At 40.6% G+C, this 21,761-nt stretch overlaps 1 protein-coding gene across 1 annotated transcript; it reads right to left on the bottom strand.

Annotated features, from left to right (window-relative positions):
• Positions 1–1,611: 1,611 nt before the first annotated feature.
• Positions 1,612–20,397, bottom strand: rbl1 (retinoblastoma-like 1 (p107)). Its single transcript, XM_085457734.1, has 22 exons — positions 20,127–20,397; positions 17,873–18,006; positions 17,309–17,512; positions 16,525–16,589; positions 16,222–16,350; positions 15,587–15,750; positions 15,371–15,435; positions 15,122–15,281; positions 14,426–14,592; positions 13,156–13,268; positions 12,829–12,932; positions 10,832–10,969; positions 10,408–10,572; positions 9,545–9,695; positions 9,235–9,462; positions 8,672–8,862; positions 7,903–8,079; positions 7,243–7,314; positions 7,055–7,142; positions 5,752–5,903; positions 5,493–5,657; positions 1,612–4,508 (listed from the first exon to the last, which is right to left on the bottom strand). The coding sequence occupies exons 1-22, from the start codon at positions 20,286–20,288 to the stop codon at positions 4,314–4,316; spliced, it is 3,189 nt and encodes a 1,062-aa protein (XP_085313860.1). The 5' UTR covers positions 20,289–20,397; the 3' UTR covers positions 1,612–4,313.
• Positions 20,398–21,761: the final 1,364 nt, after the last annotated feature.

The following is a 21,761-nucleotide window of genomic DNA, read 5'->3' on the forward strand; positions in this document are numbered from 1 at the left end:
TCTCATGTCACGACGACCGAGATGCATTTCACTGCAGCCTCGGGCAAATTATCAGCACTCACCTTGTGGAGACGTAAGGTGGGGGGGACGTGTGGCCCGTCAGAGACGCTGCACAGACAAACCACAGAGAGGATGACTCTCAGGCAGCTTCACAGAGGTGGCCTAAATACTGAGCCGGGCTAATTTTAGATCAGGTCTTTGTGTTCAGTTTAACAGGATAAAAACGATTGCATTCATGAGGATGAGGAGAATTAAGATTTTCTTCTTTTCCTCACAGTGTTTGAGTTCTGAGAGACAAGCTGCAGTTTTCTCTGAATACCATTAGAGTAACTTTAATACAAAGCTGCCCTTTGTCAGAATTTCAAGGCACAGCCAAAGAGATCCAGTCACAGTCTTTATAGTTTCGCGTCTGTACACAATCACGGTGGATTTTAAATCAAACGATTAAGATGTGATTGAAGCGCAGACTTTTATCTCTTATTCAAAGAGTTTAGCTTAATATTTGCAAACGAAAACAAACTTGGCAACATTTAACCCAGTCAGGAATTTGAAGAGATGATAGATTTATGATTGTCAAGGTCTGTCAAAGAGAAACCACCATAAATGGAATTAAAAACAAGGCGCAAAGCACTGTTAACCTCAAGAACAAGAGCCTGAACGGCTATTTCAGCTGCTTTTCTGTTTGGTAGCCATCCTTTGATGAACTGGTTCATCTCACGGAAATATATACACTTTTTTCCCCCTTTGAGACTCAAAGTGAGTCACGTTGTTATATTCTCCTCTGCCCAAAAAAAGACCCCCACCAGCTTCACTCCATAAGAACTACATTCTCCCCCGTCTTTCCTTTTCTTTGCAGTAGTTTCTTCGATTTCTGCTGAAATCTGCACAGCGTGCGGTTTGGTGTTGGCTCAAAATTTTCCCTGTTCAGAAAAGAGTGGGCAGCCAGCACTTAACCTGTGACGACAGTCTTCTCTGCTTTCACTGGCATTTGTAAAGTCTGGCTTTTACCTAAAGTGCCCGGCCTGCGGTGTTCACTTTAGAGCCGATCAAAATGTCAGACATTGTCTCAGCATGCGAGCCCGGAGGACAAAGAAGAAAAATATGCCGCATCTCAGCAAATCATCAGAAAATCACAATGAATATATGAAAACAGAAAAAGTGAACAAGTGATGTCTTGAGTTACAGAATAAAACTGAATCTACCAAATAACAGTTGAAGTGTGGTCACTTCCTGACCAGTGGAACCTCACCACAAGGGCCATTTAGTGGTTTTCAGGAGCCTCAACTTACATTATCCAGTCATCCATCACTCTTCTTCTACTTATTCAATTTAGGGTCACAGGAAGGCTGGAGCCTATCCCAGCTGTCCTCGGGCCAGTTAACCTAACATCAGGTCTGGACTGTGGGAGAAGCCGGAGAAAAACCACGGCGGTGCAGGGAGACTCCACCCAGAAAGGCCTCAGCAGCCCGGTGGCCACTCACCCAGGACCTTCATGGTACTGATCACCCCCCCAAGTGATGTGAAAAGTCAAGAATTCACTTTTAAATTATTTTTAAAAATATTTTCACCAAAGAAAATTAAAAAAATGAAATAAGGGGGACACATGAAAGCTAAATTTCACAATGAAGAGTTTTATTATACAAAACTTGACTATTTGTAGAAAATACAAATATCACTGAAGATGACGGGCGACGCCCATCGATCAGTGTTTTTAAGGCCTTCCATAAAACAACTCAACACCTTTTAAATGTTTATTTTACAAAACTTTTTTTTTTAGCAATTATGAAAAAGCCACGGTAGGTAGAAGCTGAGAGACTGATTTCTAACACATCATAGAATAAAGTCGAGTGTAGATACTACACACCTGCGTACAAAAATGCTGCTTCAGCCGAGCAGAACACCTGTAATTACAGCACAACATGGTTCAAACCACAAAATAAAAAGAAACATTAAAACTAATAAAAGACATTTTCTCCACAGAAATCAAGTCTCCAAACAAAGAGGAGACATCTGCAGGAAGTGTAGTGAAAGACATCATCTCAAGGAAACGATACACGGTTTAGACGTTCAACTATTTCAGACATCTGAAAAAGGTTTCAGATACTTCTGCGTTTCCTTTTCTCCACTTATTTTCCTTAATACTGTTATTTATTTGCATATGTACAAAAAAGGCACCAACACAGACAGGCTGAGAGGTCTGACCCTGAAAACTCATGTATAAAGGCTCTCTGAATCAAAAAGTGTTCACATCAGATTTCTCTGAAAGAAGAGAAGGTGTTTATATTTTGTTTGTTTTGGAAATCATGTATGGAGAGGTGTGGATGATTAGATACTCCAAATATCAAATATTCTTTGAGTCTGTTAAAACAAAGAAAGGTAATTCCTGCAGTATGAAAGAGTTTTAAAGTGCTGAGTCACAAACACGCAAACAGCTGTCGCCACACTGAAAAACAAAGTCTGCTACTACAGCTGCTTAAAGACCAACGTCTGACCCCAGACATGTCATCAAGCTGGCTGCATGTGATGCTCAGCTGGCGACTGTAATAAATGAGATGATCACCACCAGGCTCAGTTTACAGGCAGAGTCCACAGTTTGTCTGTTTTTAGGTGGGACTGCGACTGTGAACGACTCCATGGAGATGCCTCACGCTCGCCTGAGAATGACAAGTTACCGCTTGGCTTACAGAGTCCATTGACACAGACGCTACACCGATCGCTGTTACTGAGTGAAGCAATGCAAGAACAAGGCCGCCATATTGTTCAGGAGGCTCTGGGCTTCTAATGCTTTACGTCTGTGAAGGAAGAGGCCTATGCATAATTAAAAATCATCAGAATTTGCTGAAATTTCAACTGATTTTCAAGCAGTTACAAACGCTTGAATAGGTTTACCAAATTTTAGAATCATAGCTGATTATTTTCAGCTCTGTTTTGATGTTAAATATAAAAGTGGGACTTCTCCATCATTGAATCCAGTTTATCTTCCTGTCAAGTACTTTACATGAAAGTTGCAGACGAGGGATTCAGTCTGAAGAGCTGGAGTCCACGATAGTCTTCTGACTTTATCTTTTAGGAATCTGCACACAGATCAGCAGTTATGTGAACAACGCAGTGCAGGTTAACATATTTATATATCCAGCTACATATTTAACTTTTTAACGCTCGACCGGGTAATTTAGGATGACCACAGCTGACGAGCCAGTTAACATCCTTTATATGTCATAATAAGACTTGTAGCACAGCTTTCATAATAGTATTATAAAAGGTGTTTATCCTTCCTGACATAAGCCAACATTAGCTTATTATAATGCCAGGACATTGATTTAAACAAAAAGTCAGATTAGAGGAAGGATTACTTATTGTTATCTAATCAAACATGTTTCTCAAACAGTAAAATCTGTTAAAAAGAAAAAAAGAAATATATATAATTGGTGCTTTGATTTAGCATCTGTTTCTTTGGAACACCACAGAGCTGAAAAACAACTTTGCTGTTTAGTATAATAATGTGATCCAAAGTCAGTCAGACCTCCTGAATAAGACGGCGGCAGCAGGGATGCATCGTGTAAGCCCCGATTTGGGATCTACATGTATCTAAGGCACACACAGATTTTTCAGCTGCTAGGAACGATTTTAGAAACATTAATCCCTCCATCAACAAAATTTAAAACCAGAACAATTAAAACCGACCTCATTACACATCTTTTTTTTTTTTTTTTCTCCAGAGGTTTGCGGGAAAGCAAAAACCCTTTCCCTGTGGAATTTCAGGTGCATTACTACAGGTGGCCACTAGGACAAACTGGCAGTAAGTCTGAGTGGAGGCAACTGAACAATTAAAAGCTCAAAGATCAAAAACGGGACCTCTGATTCAAGCGGATTGGTTGATTAAATTAAAGGGGCGGGATTAAAACTGAAAGGAACTGAACGTGAGTCACACCGAGGATTGAACACGAATATAACAAGCACCTCTGTGCAAAGACGTAACGCAACTCTCAGTGAGCGTTTCGCCTCTTGTGTGAGTTTTGTTTCGTGATGTGGATCAAACAATGTGATCGACAGACAGGAAGCAGAACTACAACTTGCTGTGGATAAAACAAGAAAAGCATCAATATCGCTGTGCGTTCGGTGTCTTGTGCCCTTGGATTAAAATCAAATGTGAGACATAAAACAGGCACCTTAGCTTTACGTTTCCTGAAATCAAACACGTCTCTGTGTGTCGCTGGATTTTTCTTTTTGAACCTGAGGAGCCGTTAATCTTAATGCTTCATTACTTTCCTGGCAGAGTTTCAGGTTTGAGTTTCTGTCCCTCTGTCGGCCCATCAGTGACTCTGCCGCTCCGACACGACATCCTGGAGGCGCTTCAGCAGCACATCTGGGCTGCTGCCGTTCTCCGGACACGCCCTCTTACTCGGGGAGTCGCATGCCGACGACATCATGACGTCCCCCTCCATGTTGAAGGCTCTCTTCCTGCTCACGCAGCCCTGCCGGATCATCCGGTTGATGTCTGACAGCTCCTGCAGAGAGGAAAGGACACACTGAAGAATTGCTTCCATTTTATTTTTATAGTGTATTATTGTTAGTTATGAGTTTTAACTGCACTGTGCACTCTCACTATCTAATACTGTATTATCTAACACTTTCAGATAAAAAAAAAAAAAAAAGAAATTTCATGGTGTGATTCAGACAAATTCATATTTGTGGATGATATGAATGATAAATGTTTTTTTTTTAAAAATCTAATCTGTAGAGGATATTTTCCTGGAAGGATTTTTGTAAATCTGGATTTATGTCCCAGCTGTACATCAGAGCTCTTAACACCCTCCCAACACACAAACAGCTATTGATAACGACAACAAACTAGTACAAAACCTTTCATGTATCCTGAGCAGTGTTTAAAACACTTTTTTAATAAACTGTGAGGCTGTTTCTACAGACCATCAACACTTTTTAAGACTTTGTTCTAGATGATGACTGATGAGACCAAGGACCAAGATTTAAATGAGACTAAAATTATCAACAGAAAGTTTAGGAGTTACAGGACCTTACTTGGCTGAAACGGTTAAATACAACAGTCTTTTAGAAGCAAAACCCACCACTCTGCAGCCATCTTTGAAATGCTTCTGGGCACTTATTGTGAAAGGGGAGAGACCCCCAACTATAAATTCACAAGAATATTAGAAGCGCCTGCATATAATCATCACTACAATGTGAATCGAAAAAGATGACTAAAAAGTTTTGGGAAGTTAAACAACACTGAACAACAGACACTTCAGAGAAAAGTGTAAAACAACACATTTCTGTGTCCCAATCAGGCCGAGTGATACAACAGCTATGAAGCACAGAACTGTTTCATCCATTTGGCTCAGAGTCTTCGATGGATGTGCCGTCCTTTACAACCTTATAGAACTAACGGCACATTGTGTTTTATCGCAGATACAGCCCGGTCCTGTTACAGAGACTCTTTGGCGCCATGTGTGTGAGTGACAGTGTGTTCTTGCCTTAGACGGGCTGCTGTTTATCCTGTAGGTGTAGGAGTTCGGCGTGAGACAGCCTGCTGAGTTCTTGTGAGGGGAGACGTAGAGCGAGTGTCTCTGAGAGATCCGGCGAGGAGACAGAGGCTGAGCCCGGACCGACGGAAACGGAGAGAGAGGAGGAGCGTCCGCCTGGAGGAACCGACACAGCCACGTCAAACAAGAACAAACATTCACCCACGCAATAATATCGTTACCTTGGAGACAGGTAACGACAGGAGCGTACCCGGTTATCGCTGGTGGCGTATCGCAGAGCAAAGCTCTTCATCTTCAGGACGTACACAGTGTTGTAAAACTGGATGAGGTCACCACGCTCCTCCTCCCCTCCTGATTGGCTGCAGTTTAAGTTTCCCGAGTGCTGATTGGTTTTCTCTGCAGCTGAAGAGAAAAGCAAATTAACGGTTTTGAGTAATTTATCAAATATCGAGCTCCACTTTTTCCTTCCTCATATCATCAGCTTTTCAGCCAGCTGCTTAAAGTCCTGCTTTTCTATCACTTAACTACATCGTTAATTTCCCTCCACTGTTTCCTCTTCCTGTCATATACCTAAATAGTGGGTTGAATCAATTTTTTACTTTGGGTGGCATAACACAAGCTCTAGTATCTCCTCCTTCGGTCTGATCATACTCGATGTCGTGTTTTTCCTCATGTATTAAAACAAGTTTGTCGTTTCTCTATTTCTTTCTTTATTGGGACGTTTTCGTGCATATTTTCTATGCACTCGTGCCCCAGAATTAGACTGGTCAAATCCCCTCTGATGAGTCCTAATATGGGACCATAACTGAAATAATGTTAAAGCTAATTAGCATTTCTCTCAGTTAATCTAAGGCTGTAGGTTCTCAGCTGGAAAAGGGGGAACTGCCTGATCCAGGTGGGGAGGAAGGAGTAGGTGCTTTAGGTAGAGGAGATGAAGTCTAGCTGGGTGTTGTGCATGAGTGAGGGGAGAGTGAAGCCAGAGAGCTTCAGCTGTGGGCAGTGACCAGTGCACTTCCTATGGACGGTGTCTGGAAGGAGGAGCTCAGTTGAGACAGTTTGAGAATCTGAGACGTTTCCAGGTCTTAGTCAGATTTATCTACTGCAGTTTAAGTATTTTATGTTTGTACAGCATGAGTGTCTGCTGCTGGGGCAGATGGAGGTGGTAGAATACACACAGATGGATGTTCTCAGCTAATACATGTATATTTTTTATTCCCCTGAAGATAACACTATAGACTATATGTCTGATGAAAAGCATAAAAAAAGATGGATAACGTGTCAGCCATCAGAGCGCCATCTGTAAAAACTCACAAGTTTACCTGAAGCTTTCAGCGTGTACAAATACATAAATAAATAATAGAGAATCCCTGACTAACCTCAAACATCTTAAAAGGTTAAATTCAGATATCAAACTGCTGTGCAGAAGATGCTGCCAGTCTTTAAATGCAACAACTGATTAGAAATGTTCATGAAATACGGCTGCCAATAAACACTGCTGCTTTGATGCTACATTAAAGCAAGTCATTATGAAACATATGTCTGTGAGAGCTTACATTCTCCACCCGAAACAGGATCCACCTCCATGTTTTCATCAGCCACCTGCTCTCTGGGAGTGCGACGCAGTAAGACGCTGCGGTACACCTACATGTATAAACACAGAGTGTAAGAGTGGAGCCTCTACAAACATAACATTACTGATTAAGAGAATCAGTAATTAGCTTGTGTTAAAGGGGTTTCTCACGTGGCTGTTGGCCTGCGGCTGGCTGCGGTAACATTTCATGATGTCCTGGAAGGTGTGAGTGTCTTTGGTGATCTACAAGGAAGGAAGGAAGGAAGGAAGGAAGGAAGGAAGGAAGGAAGGAGTCAAGAGATGTACAAACAAAATTGATTTCTTAAACTAGACGCCCTGTTCCTTCTAGTAAGTTGTTCTGGAGAAATATCACGTTAATACACAGGTGATTCTAAACCTTACCTCTACTACAAGCACATGTTTCTTTTGTTCTAGTAGTTGAATTTCCAGCAGTGGAAAAGAAACTTGGGCTCAATTATGAAAAGAACAAATGAACAGGATACATACACACTACTGCGATGATGTGACACAGTTGATGCTGCTCAAACTTTCAGCTGGGCTTCATTTGCAAGGTTAGTAACAGCCTGCATGTATTAAATGTATTCTCCATCGGAGAAACTATACTGACAGCTAAGACAGCTAAAGGATAAAATGTTGTGAATAAACTGTCTGCTTTTCTCTGGCTGACTCAGCCTGGTTTTCCTGCAAAACAGTGCTAAAATGCCAGAAAGACATTTCCCAGCAAGCCAGCGCAGCAGCCTCAGGCGGTTTAAAAAACAGCTGCCATACGTTCTTCTTAATTAAATGTGAAGCTTTTCTCCAGGTTCTCACCTTGGAAATGATGTAAATGCTGCACAGCAGCAGCTGGTCGAGGTGCCGGTCCTTCATCAGATCGGTACAGTGGACCAGAGAGTGCTCGAAACAAGTCCAGATTTTCCCTCGCAGATCGGACGAGATGTCCAGCTTCACACACAAATCCCTCAGACGTACGCTAGCCAGGTGATACACCTGCAAGGGCAGAGGGACGAGATTTATATGTCCTGCAAATTTCATAATTCATCATTTCCAGCTGCTGTACAAGTAGAAAAATAAAATGTCAAAGATAAATGTATGGAGGGCAGTGGCTAATGCAGCTCATGTTACTCGAGTAAACATCTTAAAACTGAAAAGTATTTAGTTCTTACTTATTTTCATATTCAGAGAGAATGAAACTGTATTACTCTAACCACCAGTGTAATGCATGACATACAAAGTTCTGATCAAAGATCTGAAAGAGACATTTTATGTGAACAAAAATACAAATAAAAAAGGGCTCTGTTTTTTTTTTTGAGCGGGAAGGAGGAAAAAGAAATCAAGAGATTAAATCTGAATTGTTGGTTGTAGCTCTAGTGGGATGTTTATCATCTAAACTGGAACCTGTATTATGTTCTGCACATTTTAAGGTTTATTTATTAACGCGTTTCTTTCCCAGACAAAAAGAGTAGAGTGATCAGGTTATAGAAACATAAAAATATCAAATTCTAAATTCTTAAATTTATAACTAGAGATTTTTATGAAACCAGCCTGTCGTAAAATGTCACACTCCTTTCACAGTCTGTACCTTCCTGAAGAAGAGAGCGAGTGATCCTGTGCGTCTCGGTCGTCCATTTCCTGCTTGGGTATCAGAGGTCGTGGCAACGGCGGTGGGCCGGCTCGGGGAGGCGGTCAGCAGGAACTGAGCCGTGATGGGAGCAGAAGAATCACACGGCTGAACCGGGATCAGCGTGATGGTGCGGTCAGTGTTATTTGTACCTGCAGATATTCCCACAAACAGATGTTTAGCAGGAAAAACCAACTGCCTGAACGTTTATGTGGACTTATTTTAGCAAAGAAAACTATCAGCATGTCAGGGATAGAGGCTTAAATCCATGTCCAGCATCAGAGCAAGGTACTAACACCGTCTCAGTTTGAGGGTTTGACCTTCTTCTGTATGGAGCCTGAATACTCTGTGTAAAGAAATGCAAATGCGAATGCTCCAAATCTCTGTTTTTGGTGGCAGTTCAGCTTATTCAGTGCCAGGGAGGTTTAAAAAAAGAAATAAATAAAATATGTAATTTTATCCTGTTTTGGCTGATGATGCAACCATGACAACAGTGAAACAGGAATGGTGTAAGGTGTAAGCACCTGGCAGTGGGATACTCAGGACGGTGGTTTGTGTCCCCTGTCCTGCGATCTTCAGGGTGCTGCTTGTGCCAAAGGTCAGCCTCTTTGCTGGAGAGGACATTGGGCTTAAGCCGGCGTTCAGGCCTGGTGACGGAGCTGGTGGGTCGTCACCGAAGAGACGCCGTTTCGCGCTGCCAGCTGCAGGAGAGCTGTACCTGTCATGTACGGACAGTGGAGAGGGAGGCACATCTGGAAGAGGTGAAGAGAAAACAAAAAATTTAACATTAAGTTACAAAAACAACCTGAAGACCCGCCCGGCTTAGAGACCCACCTTTACGGGCGCTGCCCAGGCCGGACCTGAACTCCCTGATGCGGGGATGGATGATGGGTGAGAGGGCCACCATGGGCAGGTGGGACTGCCCTCCACTGACAGAACAAGATCCAGAAGCAGAACCTGTGTCAAGACTGGAGGAAAAATTCACCTGCAGAAAGAGATGAGATTTAGTGTTTATTGAAGACTTCTCTAAACAGAGTTTTACATGTTTTTCTTTCCTACTCTTGGCTCTTCATATCAATTAGAGTGACACACAAGCCCCGCCCACCTGTTAGTTATGCGTTTCAACTGCACTGTGCACTCCCAACTTCCTGAATCTGATATGCTCTTATCTAATACTGTATTATCTAACACTTTCAGATAAAAAAAAAAAAAAGAGAGAAATTTCATGTTGTGATTCAGACAAATTCATATTTGTGGATGATATGAATGGTAAATGTTTTTTCAACTTGAAAGTTGACAGTTACAGAAAAAGTAACATTTTCCCCCCATACAATTGATGATCTCAGGAGCTGCACCAAGTTCTCAACATGTGATTCATGCAAAGCTGCTCCAGTAGAGTCCAAAGATAAAATTATGAAGCTGGAAATTAGTCTAATAGCTCCCACTTCAGTGATTTCCTATGTAAATCTTTCTTCACTTGCCTCTTGGCCTCATAGTCTTCACCAGTATTGTGTTTATGGGACTGATCCTCTTTATGATGAAAAATTAGACTTGAGACATTTTATGTTTATTAAAATTTCTATTTGAGCCTTTACAGACAAATTATGCAAAGCACATTGAGAGAGCTTGTATTTCTAGACAGTTTGGAGGTTTTTATCAATATTATAATTATTATGGATTATGTGTGTTCCTCTGACCTCCTCCACTGTGGGAACCTTGTTCCCTGCAGCCTGCAAGGCGCTCCACAGGGCAGAGTCTGTGGTCCACGCCCTGCACTCCAGAACCTGCTCCTCGATGGAGTTCAGATGTTTCACCATGTCTCTGGACAGGCCCTCCTCGGAGCGGATAAACACCTCGATCACCTGTGCACACAAACACACTAAATCAATCCAGAGTGGTGAAAAACCCCAAACTGCTTGGGGAGAGGACAGGTTTTATTTACTCATCAATCCGGAAACAGGAGCTGTTCATTTAAACATCTGTACTGCATCTGGTTTAATGACTTTAAGCAGATGCAACACAGATGGAAATTGATTTTAGTGGTCTAGATATTTTTTTTTTAACCCTTTATTCAGCAAAGGTTGTGTGTGTGTGTGCGCGTGTGCTCTAAGCGTCTATTACCTTAAAGAAGTAGAAAGGAACCTGTTTGAAGACACTGATGATCCAAGGAAAGGTCCTCTGGGAGCTGTAGGCGAACAGCACCACCTCCAGACAGCACGCCATCAGGGAACAGTGGAAGATATCCTGCTCCAGCAAAACCTGACAACACAAACACACCTTTAAACTTGAGCCAGAGACTCTACAGACATCTGTGTTAGCATTCTTCTGTGTTTTCACTACAGTCTGGCTTGCTGCCCGGGTTTTGGGGGTGCTCGATAGGGCTGGGCCATATTATACCGTTCACGGTAATACCGGTATAATGTTAGGCAACGATAGGAAAATGAAATATCGCGATAGAATGGGAGTAAAACGCGCATGCGCAGTGCCTTTGTTTTCATACGCACATGGCCGACTGTTGAGGAACCAGAATTGGTTTGTAAAAATGGTGCAACTTCCATGATGTGGAACTGGTTTGGTGTTTGTCCGTCAGATACACAACAAAGCACATTTTTTTGCAGAACATGCAAGCGGCCGTTGTTATTGTCGTATTTGTCGGACTAAGATGCTCTTAAATCTGGGAGTAATCTGGGTCCCAAACTCCGTATATTTGACTTCAGGTCAAACAACACTGCAGCATCACTGAGAGTTGAAAACTGTCTAAATTATTTCATCTTTAATAAAACGATCAGCATTGCTGCTTTACCAGGTGTAACTATGAAGTTTAACTTCCAGGCATCCATGAAAACAAAAGTTATTACATTTAACGGAGTTAGAAGTTAGCAGGAAGCTAGCGGAAGTTAGCTCGCTAGTTTCGCTAGTTACCTAAGCATGATATTGCATGTTCTGACGGAGAGATTTCTGAAAAAATTCAAACGTACAGTTCTGCTATCACTTCCAACATAAATGAAGACAGGAAACTAAACAGTGGTGACGTTTGTAGGGTTACTGAAGTTGGGCTAGCTGGTATATAATGATGTGCTACGTGATCGCTAGCGACACAGCTATGTTAGCATAACATAACAGTGAAGCTGGAGGACGAACACTAACACTTTTCCACTTATAAAAGTTAACGTGAAGGTTCCTCATGGTTAGAGACAAATGCAATCGCATGGCAGGATGCTGTAAACGGACCAAACTTCAGTCAGGAGAACAACTGAGATAATCCATCCACAATACCAGGTTAGTCATTAATATACTGCAACAACATGGGAATAGAGCAGCTGCCAGAGAATTCAACATTAATGAATCAATGGTACAGAAGTGGAGGAAGCAAGAAGAATGAGTTTAATAAAGTTTGATTTATCTGACTGCTTTGTTTCGCTTAATGTGCCTTATAATCCCGTGCACCTTATGGTCCGAAAAATACGTACTGCACACTGCAGTTTAATGTTGCAAAGCACCTCTTTTTAACTTCAGTGGATATTATACATGGTTATGCTCAGGATATGTCAGCCCATTTCTACTGGAAATGCCTTTTGGTTAAACTTTCAGCAAGGAATTTGCATTTGCACTGTTACATTTTTATAAAGCTTTAATGTACATAAAAACCAGCTTCTTGTTTAAGTGAAAATAAATGGAAGGTTGTCTTTTTGCGCTAGTAATGTTGTGGAGTATTTTGTCTCGCATCAATTATATCGTCAGTTATATCGTTATCGCAAATTTTCAAATATATATCGTGATAAATATTTTTGGCCATATCGCCCTGCTCTAGTGCTCGATATAAATTAGCTGCGTCTTCGATCCGTGCATCTCATCCAGTAGTTGACAACTGCATAATCGTTTTTGTGACTGACATATGAGTGAGAAACACTGAGTCTGATGCTACTACGCAACATAAATTTATATTTAATTATACCCACAGGTATAATTAGAGATAGAGATACATACAGGCCTCATCAGATGAGGAATGATGTCAGTGTTGTGTGGAGAACAATCTACGTTGAGGTAGGATAGTAAAAATGACTTGTGGTGTGCGAGTGGCTCATTATTGTATGAAACACGCTCTGACTGCTGCTTACGCTCATGTCTCTGCCAGGCAGCCGTCTGGTCTCCTGGACCATGACGTTCTCCAGGATCTTGTAGTAGAGGATCTCAGCCAGCTTTAGACGGTTCTCTGCAAAGTCTGGAACAAAAGACACACATGCATTTATGCTTTACAGGGATTTTGGTGAGTCTGACAGCCAGCATAGTTTAATTAATACTATTTTAATTCATACTGCAGAAAAATGATTCAGTGATCGGAGTAGAAAAGTGCACAACAGTGAGATTCCATTAGTCATCACCAAAAACCTCTCGTCTGTTAAAAACTGAAGACACCTCTCCTCAAACCACCGTCTGTGTTCTACCTATATGAGAGCCAGGCGTGTCCTCCAAGTCGTTGGTGTAATGTTCTTTGAAGGTTTGTCCCAGTGTCTTCACTCGGGTCAGTATGGACTCTGTGGGATCTCTGGAGCAGGACCTTCAATAAGAACAAAGGCAAAACAAATGTTTTTACATTATTGAGTATAGAAAACACCACAAAGGGACTGAGTGATACTGGTTTCAGGATCATGCGTCTTATGAAAAGCGCATTATTGTAACATTTGTTTCTGTAAACTCTTGTGTTATTCTTGGTTATGTCTCGTGCTTTCATCTACTGGAGGATGTAACTGTGACTCAAAAGAAATGTTCAGAGGATTTTTAATGATTCAGAAATATATGAAAATAGATCCATGGTAACTGAATGCTTACAGTCCATTTCACTAATATTCAAACTCTTATTGTTTTTTTATTTCTCTTAAATGATACATGAATTGCCACTAAATATTAAATACTTAATAATAATAATAATATTACTACTACTACTACTACTACTAATAATAATAATAATAAATATTAGCCTTTTTTAAAAATCTGTCTGAGAATTCAAGCTTTTCAAGATGAGGATTTTCTCATCTTACATTTCCCTACCTGCAGGCTAATCAGGGTGATGTTGTAGTTATCTACAGTATCATTCAGCTGAGTAATGACACCTTTCATTGTGTAGTACAATGGACCGCAGCTTCAGTGTCTTACACTGCAGCTGATAACAGATATCCTAATCGTCCTGGCACAATCACACCAAAACAAACCGGTTCATTTCCTGCTATACTGAGTTCATTAGCTAGCAACTGGAGTCCAAAATGGTAGAGTAGGAACAGGATGCTGGTGAAACTTACATATGGTAGCATTTCATAAACAATTTAAGAAACTCCTACTACATGCACATGCCCCACATTGCTCTGACCCCTCCCACCACAAGGTTCAAAGACTCTACAGACAAGAGGAGGTGGGGATCAAAGAGTCCTGCTCAAAACACCCTGACAGAAAAACTAAAAATGACTGAGTCAAACAATTTTACTCATAAAACCACAGACTAATGATCATGATTGAATCACTTTTTCTCCTTTTTCCTCTACTCTTTACTCACACTGTTAAATCTACAGTATACAGTCTTTCTCCTCTAATTTAAATGTATTCCTTTCACTATTTTCATGCTCAAGATAAGTACAGTACAGTACGAGTCTGAAGTTTGGACACCCTTTCACTGGTGCTGTAGTTCTGCAAAGACAAATAAAAAGAAGAAAAAAGACTGACTTGAAGATCTGCATCAGATGGTCACTGGGGGCCGTCCTTAAACCAGCCACCATGCTCTGCAGCCTGCTGACACTCTGTGTCGCCGAGGAGACGGGAGTGACGAGCAGGTCCTTCTCCTTCAGGTACACTCGTCCGGTCAGAGGGGTGGAGGGGGCGAGAGAGGCAGACTGCATAGAGAGAGGGAGAGAGTAAATTTCCTTGAAGTAACACCATAATGTTTTTTTCCATCTCTGTGACTTTTTATTGAGTTCGCTGATCCAGGTTTGAATCAAAGAAGGATCACACTTTTTGTAGTTGAGCTTTAGATTGCTGCTTCATATCAGATCTACTCCTTTGTTGGCTGCTTTTAAATCCGTGCTTAAAGACAAAATAGTTCATCCTGGGCTGGGCCCATTTATTCTTTATTTAAACTACATTAAAAGTAAAAGCAGTGGTTTTCCTGTTATTCCTTTTATTTTCTTAGTAATTTACTAACATTGGTCAATAATTGTTGCTTTAATACAAACTTTATCAAATGGATTTTGCATTCACCTCGCACTTTATTATGAAAACCTCGATTATTTAAATCGAAAATCACTTTTTCTTCTCAGTCTTATGTTTGATTTACTGGTGACCTGGTATTTTCTGGCAGGTGTTTCAAATCTTTTGTTGGTGACTATACCTTCAGTGTGTGTTGTTAATGGTGTGTGTGTGTACCTTCTCCACATGTTGCTGCAGCTGTTGGCTGGCAGGTGGCTCCTGAACGATCTTCCTTGGAGTTCCGATCTCCTCGTCGGCATCGGCTCCCAGAAACACTCGCTCATCGAAGTCTCCCACCGTCAGCACATACTCCTCATACTCCCTGTTTATGGCTTTACTGCAAACACACACATAAATGGATCTACATTTCTAAAACAGAAAGAAGAGGGAAGAGCACAAGCTGTTTTCTGTTCTCTTGTTGCTCACTTGTTATCGATGAAGTTCTGAGGATCCAAGAGTTCAGTCAAAAGCTCATCGTGACCTTTCAGGATCTGATTGGTGAGAAATGTGAGGTAGCAGCAGATTGGAGGGAAACAAAATTACTGCTTGAAAAAAAATTAAAAATAAATAATGAAAAAAGCTGGAAAAGTACTGTAATGATTAAACACATGTATGCATGTGTTTAGGATAAATCGAATGCACCTGTTTCTGAAAGAGCTTCTGTATGTAAGGTTTGAAGTAGTGCTGCTTGATGCCTTTAGCCTCCACCACCAGCCCGTCGTGGAGCTCGCACAATCTCTCCAACACACATGGAGGAGGCTCATCAGAGGAAATATGTCCATCAGCACGGTACGCAGCAGGCAGACCTGCACACAGACACACAAATGAACCAATGTACTGTGAGGGTACTGGAGCAACAACAGCCTGTTCCAAAAAGCAGGTTTAGTGAAAACTCTGAGCTACTCGATCCTAAGATTACATTTTCTGCTTGATAAAACCTGATTTTAGATTTTGTGATCCTCAGCTGCTCAGAGTTTATTCCCCAAACTGAATTTCCCGAGAAGCAAATCAGTGTCTCACTGTACAAACGTAAAACACTGATCATATAAAAGGAATTTGTCATGTTGTGATTAATCGCCCTGATGTAACATTTCTGATCACAGCTGTAAAAGTGTAAACAATGATCAGCCGTTTAGGAAACAAAAACCTGAGGAGTTAATCAATGTAGAGCTTTCTGGGAATGCATTGTGGAAAAGATAACACATAACTGAAAGTTTTAAAAATCGGTCTTGCAATTAGTCTAAAAACGCTTTGAGACAACCACACAGGTCCCCCACCTCTGAACGTCGGGTTGATGAGGTCTTTCCTGTTGGCACAGAGCAGAGCATTTCCAAACACCAAGTCCAGACAGCAGAGAAGCAGGTGGTACGAGTTCACCAGGTCATCCCCAATCATACGGAAGTTCCCTTCACAAACAGAAACACACAGTTACATCATATATCACGGCTGTAATGAATAATAATTATTTTAGTAGCTGTATTTAAAGAAACTAAAACAGAGAAAAAAATTTAGCACATAATTATTTGTGAAATCAGTTATTCGAAAATGTAAAGTGTCCTTTCAAGCTTAGTTGTGGGTACCTTTAGTGTAGACAAACAGAGTCCAGCAGAACTTGAACACATCACTGATGTGACAGGGCAGCCGCCTGCAGACCCAGAGAGAGGACACGGTCATGCTGTGTGTATTGACTAAATGTGACAACGAGAATAAAATCTCTGCGTTTCCAGACTGAAGGCTGGTGACTAAGTGTGTGGTCAGAGTAACTAACCAGAGGCAAAGATGGTATGAGACAAGATCACAAAAAACAAAACAAAAACAACCCTGTGTCCAAAATCAAATGTGTTCTATCTTTCTGGTATGAGCTGCTGTTGACAGGAGGAAAGCATACCTCTGATAAACAGGAGAGCTTTTAAGAGAATTTGTCCTCTGTGATGTTCATACGGCTACATGAATTAACCAGCATTAGTGAAATTTAGGACTAAAAGGACGTCCTGTCCTCTCTGGGCTTAAAGTCACCAATAAAGTGAATTTGTGAAATTTACAGAAGCTTCTGCTAAAGACAGCCCATGTTTAGCATGGAACTACGCATTTAAATAAAGTGAGAATCCCTTCATTATTATTGCTCAGGTGCTTTTTTTACATGAAGCTCTAAAATACATTCACTACAAAATTAAATCTATAGTAAGCAAATTTATAGCTAAGCAGTGTCGAAAACTGAATGTACTTTAATATAATTTGCACTGCAAAGTCAGGCATCAGAAGGATTTAAAGCAAACACCTTCAAACTTAAATCTTAATACTTTAGATATAGAACTTTACAAGAATGTTAACCAAGGGTTAGACCAGCAGCTCCGTGTGTGTTACCTGTGCTTCCTGCTGCGTGGTTGCCGTGGCGGGTCGGTTCCCTGCGGATTCTGAAACATGTCCATGAAGATGGGTTCAAACTTGCGGAAAATCACTGTGGAGACCTCAAAGTTGCGTTCCAGGCGCTCCATTCGGAGCCTGAAGTCCTGCGAGAGCTTGGACATGTCGGCCCACTTCCTCATCTTGGAGAAGAACTGGATCAGACTGAGGAAGGGACAGAACAAGCAGAAGTGTACATGTTCAAACACAAAACAATGGAGGATAGGCTCCCATTAAAACTTAACTGGAAATGTTGTAACACACTTTTTAAAGGATTTCAGTTTGTAAACATTCATCGTTTATGGTCACATTTTTCTACAGATAATACAGAAAAATCTTTCACTTTCTGTGTTATCTGTAAAGAAGACACTGAATCTGAGTCTTTTCTTCACCATCAGTCATCTAAAACCAGGTAAGTTACCACCTCATAATTTATTCGGCACACTGATGTTTTCACTGCTTTATCAGTTGCTACATTTTTCTTAAACTGCACAGTCAGGTCGCGCAGAGCTGACAGAGATTCACCTGAGTTTCGAGGAGCGAAGAATCCTGGTCAGCGAGACACAGTTTCCCTCCATCAGCCCTTTGCCCACTGTGGGAGTGGACCCCTTCCTGCAGGCTGAATACAGCGAACATGCTAGCCAGTGTACAACATCTCCCTGCAGAGAAACAGCAACACAACATTTACACATCTGTCTTTGATACATAACATAAACAGAAAGCTTTGTGATCAAACAGCTGCGTGATGCACAATCATATTCATCTTTTTAGTCAAGAAACATCAAACTGATCAGAAAACATTTTGCTGTTACAGCTTCATAAATATGAATTAGGAATCAACATTATACTTATAAGAGTGTGTCTGTGTTTTTTAAAAATATCCTTTCCTGCTTTTATCCATGTTTAAATTTTTGGATTCTACTTAAGTTTTAATAATAATAAATTTTATTTAAAAGCACCTTTCAAAACACTCAAGGACACTTTACAGAACAAATAAGACAAGCATGAAAACAGGAAATGAACACAATAATGAAACAAAGTTTAAGAGCATGGAGTAGTTACACAGAGTAGGCTATCTTTGCATGACTCACGGTTTCAAATAATTCCCATTTATTGTTTTTCATTTTAATTTTCAATAAACAACATTGCCATGAATTTTATGCATTTAAATGAATAAAAAAAAATCTAAAATTTCATCAGTGGTGCATCCCTATACCACAAGCACTCTTTAAATTATTGCACAGCTTTACCCACCCACACTAGTACAGGGAGTGCAGAATTATTAGGCAAGTTGTATTTTTGAGGAATAATTTTATTATTGAACAACAACCATGTTCTCAATGAACCCAAAAAACTCATTAATATCAAAGCTGAATGTTTTTGGAAGTAGTTTTTAGTTTGTTTTTAGTTTTAGCTATTTTAGGGGGATATCTGTGTGTGCAGGTGACTATTACTGTGCATAATTATTAGGCAACTTAACAAAAAACAAATATATACCCATTTCAATTATTTATTTTTACCAGTGAAACCAATATAACATCTCCACATTCACAAATATACATTTCTGACATTCAAAAACAAAACAAAAACAAATCAGCGACCAATATAGCCACCTTTCTTTGCAAGGACAAGGCAGCTCTGAAATATGGCCAAACTGGTGGCAAGTGGCATCTTGGCAGCTGCACGCTTGACTTTTCTCAGTTCATGGGCAGTTATTTTGCGCCTTGGTTTTTCCACACGCTTCTTGCGACCCTGTTGACTATTTTGAATGAAACGCTTGATTGTTCGATGATCACGCTTCAGAAGCTTTGCAATTTTGAGACTGCTGCATCCCTCTGCAAGATATCTCACTATTTTTGACTTTTCTGAGCCTGTCAAGTCCTTCTTTTGACCCATTTTGCCAAAGGAAAGGAAGTTGTCTAATAATTATGCACACCTGATATAGGGTGTTGATGTCATTAGACCACACCCCTTCTCATTACAGAGATGCACATCACCTAATATGCTTAATTGGTAGTAGGCTTTCGAGCCTATACAGCTTGGAGTAAGACAACATGCATGAAGAGGATGATGTGGACAAAATACTCATTTGCCTAATAATTCTGCACTCCCTGTATACAAGAACAGGCTTGACATAAACAAGTTAAGCGTCTTTATGTTTATAAAAAAAATTCATGACCAAGGTCAGTGGTAACAATACGTTTCCCCCTTTTTGTTATTCAGTCCAAACCCTGATATGACCAAAGACTGTGGTTCTGGACAGTAGTTACATTCAATAAATAAAACATTACGATTACTCTAGTGTCTACTTTATCAGAAACTCACGCCATCACAGCAACCCAAACAATAAACAACATATGACAACAACAGCTCAACAAAATAAATGCCAAATAAATCTATATACGCTGTCTTTAGTCTCATCTATTTTTAGTTTATTATATTGTATAAATTTAGCTTGATCCAGCTGATACCTGCTGTAGCACTAAAGCTTCCCTTGGACATTAAGTATTTTTGCATTACAGAGGCTGAAACCAGGGGTGACTCTGACACAGGAATAAATCAGCACGATCATTTTACTGGCAATATAATTAGTTCATAAACAGTGGCGATCGACTAACCGGTGCGACTCCAGCGTGGAAAGTAAAAACAGAGCCCTTTAACTGCTGTATTCGTGTCCGGGTCTAGCATTCACTACACATGAAAATTAATCTACAGTAATGAGCTTAGCAGGAGTCTGACTCAATAAACAGCTACTGACTATTTAGAGGACATTATTCACCTCCAGAGTATATGTATTCCATATGGCAGTAAAGTTGTCCATAGCTTCTGTGGCCGTCTGTTCGTCCATGTTCAGCTCCTGACACAACGTCTCCAAACTCCTCCGCACCGAGCTCTCCTCCATCCTGCTCGACTCCGAATCCGAAGACTCTTCGCCCCGCATCCGCGACAGGTATAATTTCAACCTGAGTTCAAATCTAAAAACCAAAACACAGCGCCCCTCTTTCCCACTGCCAAACAACACAGCCCACCAACTTGTTCAGGACACAACAACTTCCGTTATCAGTCCCCCACAATGCAGCGCGTTGGCGCGAAAACTTCACGACCCGGACCAATCAGAGGCGAGGGGAGCGTCGGTCCTGAGCTGTTCGCCCAACCCCCTGTCACAAGCTGAAAGCTCGTGCTCAGCAGACGCTCTGGCTCTTTGCTTTCAGCAAATTAATGTTCAGTTAATTTATTTTAAATTTTGATTATTGGTAGTGATGGGTAGATGAGGCCTCGTGAAGCGTTTCAGCACATTCCCCAAACTGTATCGATACTGTGTCGACACAGTGTTGCTGTTTTGCTCCATACTGTCACCTGCTGGACTTTAAGTATCATTGCAGGCAACTTACTTGAGACTCACAACAGGCACTGATTCAATGACCTAGTCATACTTGTATACACTGTGAGGTATTGTACTTTCCATGGAATCATTTTATATTTTTTACATTGCAAATATTGTAGACATCTTTAAAATATATTGTGAATGACATTAAGTGAAAATTAAAATGAAGGTATTGTGAATGTAACATTACCCATTTAAATGTATTTGACTCAGAGTTTATTATAAATTTCTATTCAGAAAAACAAGTTCATCCAATGTTTTTGCATTCAGTCCATTGCGTTTTTGGACACCATTTCCTCAGCTCATAGGGCTCAGATGGAGCTGGGGTACACAAAAACTGTAAACCCGGGTGGAAAAGGTTCGGATAAGATGTCTTCCTATTTCCCCAGTACGTTAAAGGATCCTCTGATCTTGGAATGTTTCTCTCCAACACTCTCCACAATACTAAGGGATTGTCTTTTATAAAAAAAATAAATAAAAAAATTCAGGACTGCCTGGTCAAAAACAGTCTTCCTAGATGCTTGATTTCAAAATAATAAAACATATATTTATGAAAAAAAATGATGATAATGCTGCTCAATGTCTATATAGGCCTACCTGTGTTATTCTCGGTGTGTTTGTCTCCTCATTTTCATGTTTGGCTCTGTAATGCCTAAACATTGAGGAGGTGCTTTTGTTTGTGTAAGAAAGCTCCGCAGAACAGATGCGACATTTAACCTGCATAAAATGAAATAAATACTTTACACTGCAGGTCACATTGCTGTTTTTCCTATTCTGATAGATTACACTGAAACAAAGACAGACAGTTACCTTCTTTGCAGTTAAAAGATTGAAATGATCCCACACAGCAGAAACTTTTCTTTTTCTTTTGGGCTCCATTTTTTATGGAGAGATGTGTATTATCTGTTTCTTTGCGAGAGTAATTTTGTTTGTTTTTTGGTGGTGACTCATTCTGTTGACAGATGCAGATGTGGTACCTTTTAAACACAGTTTAGTGCGTTGGCAATGAGCGATACAGCAGCTGTATCG

The sequence above is a fragment of the Copadichromis virginalis genome, linkage group LG5, assembly GCF_057382275.1.
Source record: "Copadichromis virginalis isolate Kocher_CV1m ecotype Utaka linkage group LG5, C_Virginalis_male_GT1.1, whole genome shotgun sequence".
NCBI lineage: Eukaryota > Metazoa > Chordata > Actinopteri > Cichliformes > Cichlidae > Copadichromis > Copadichromis virginalis.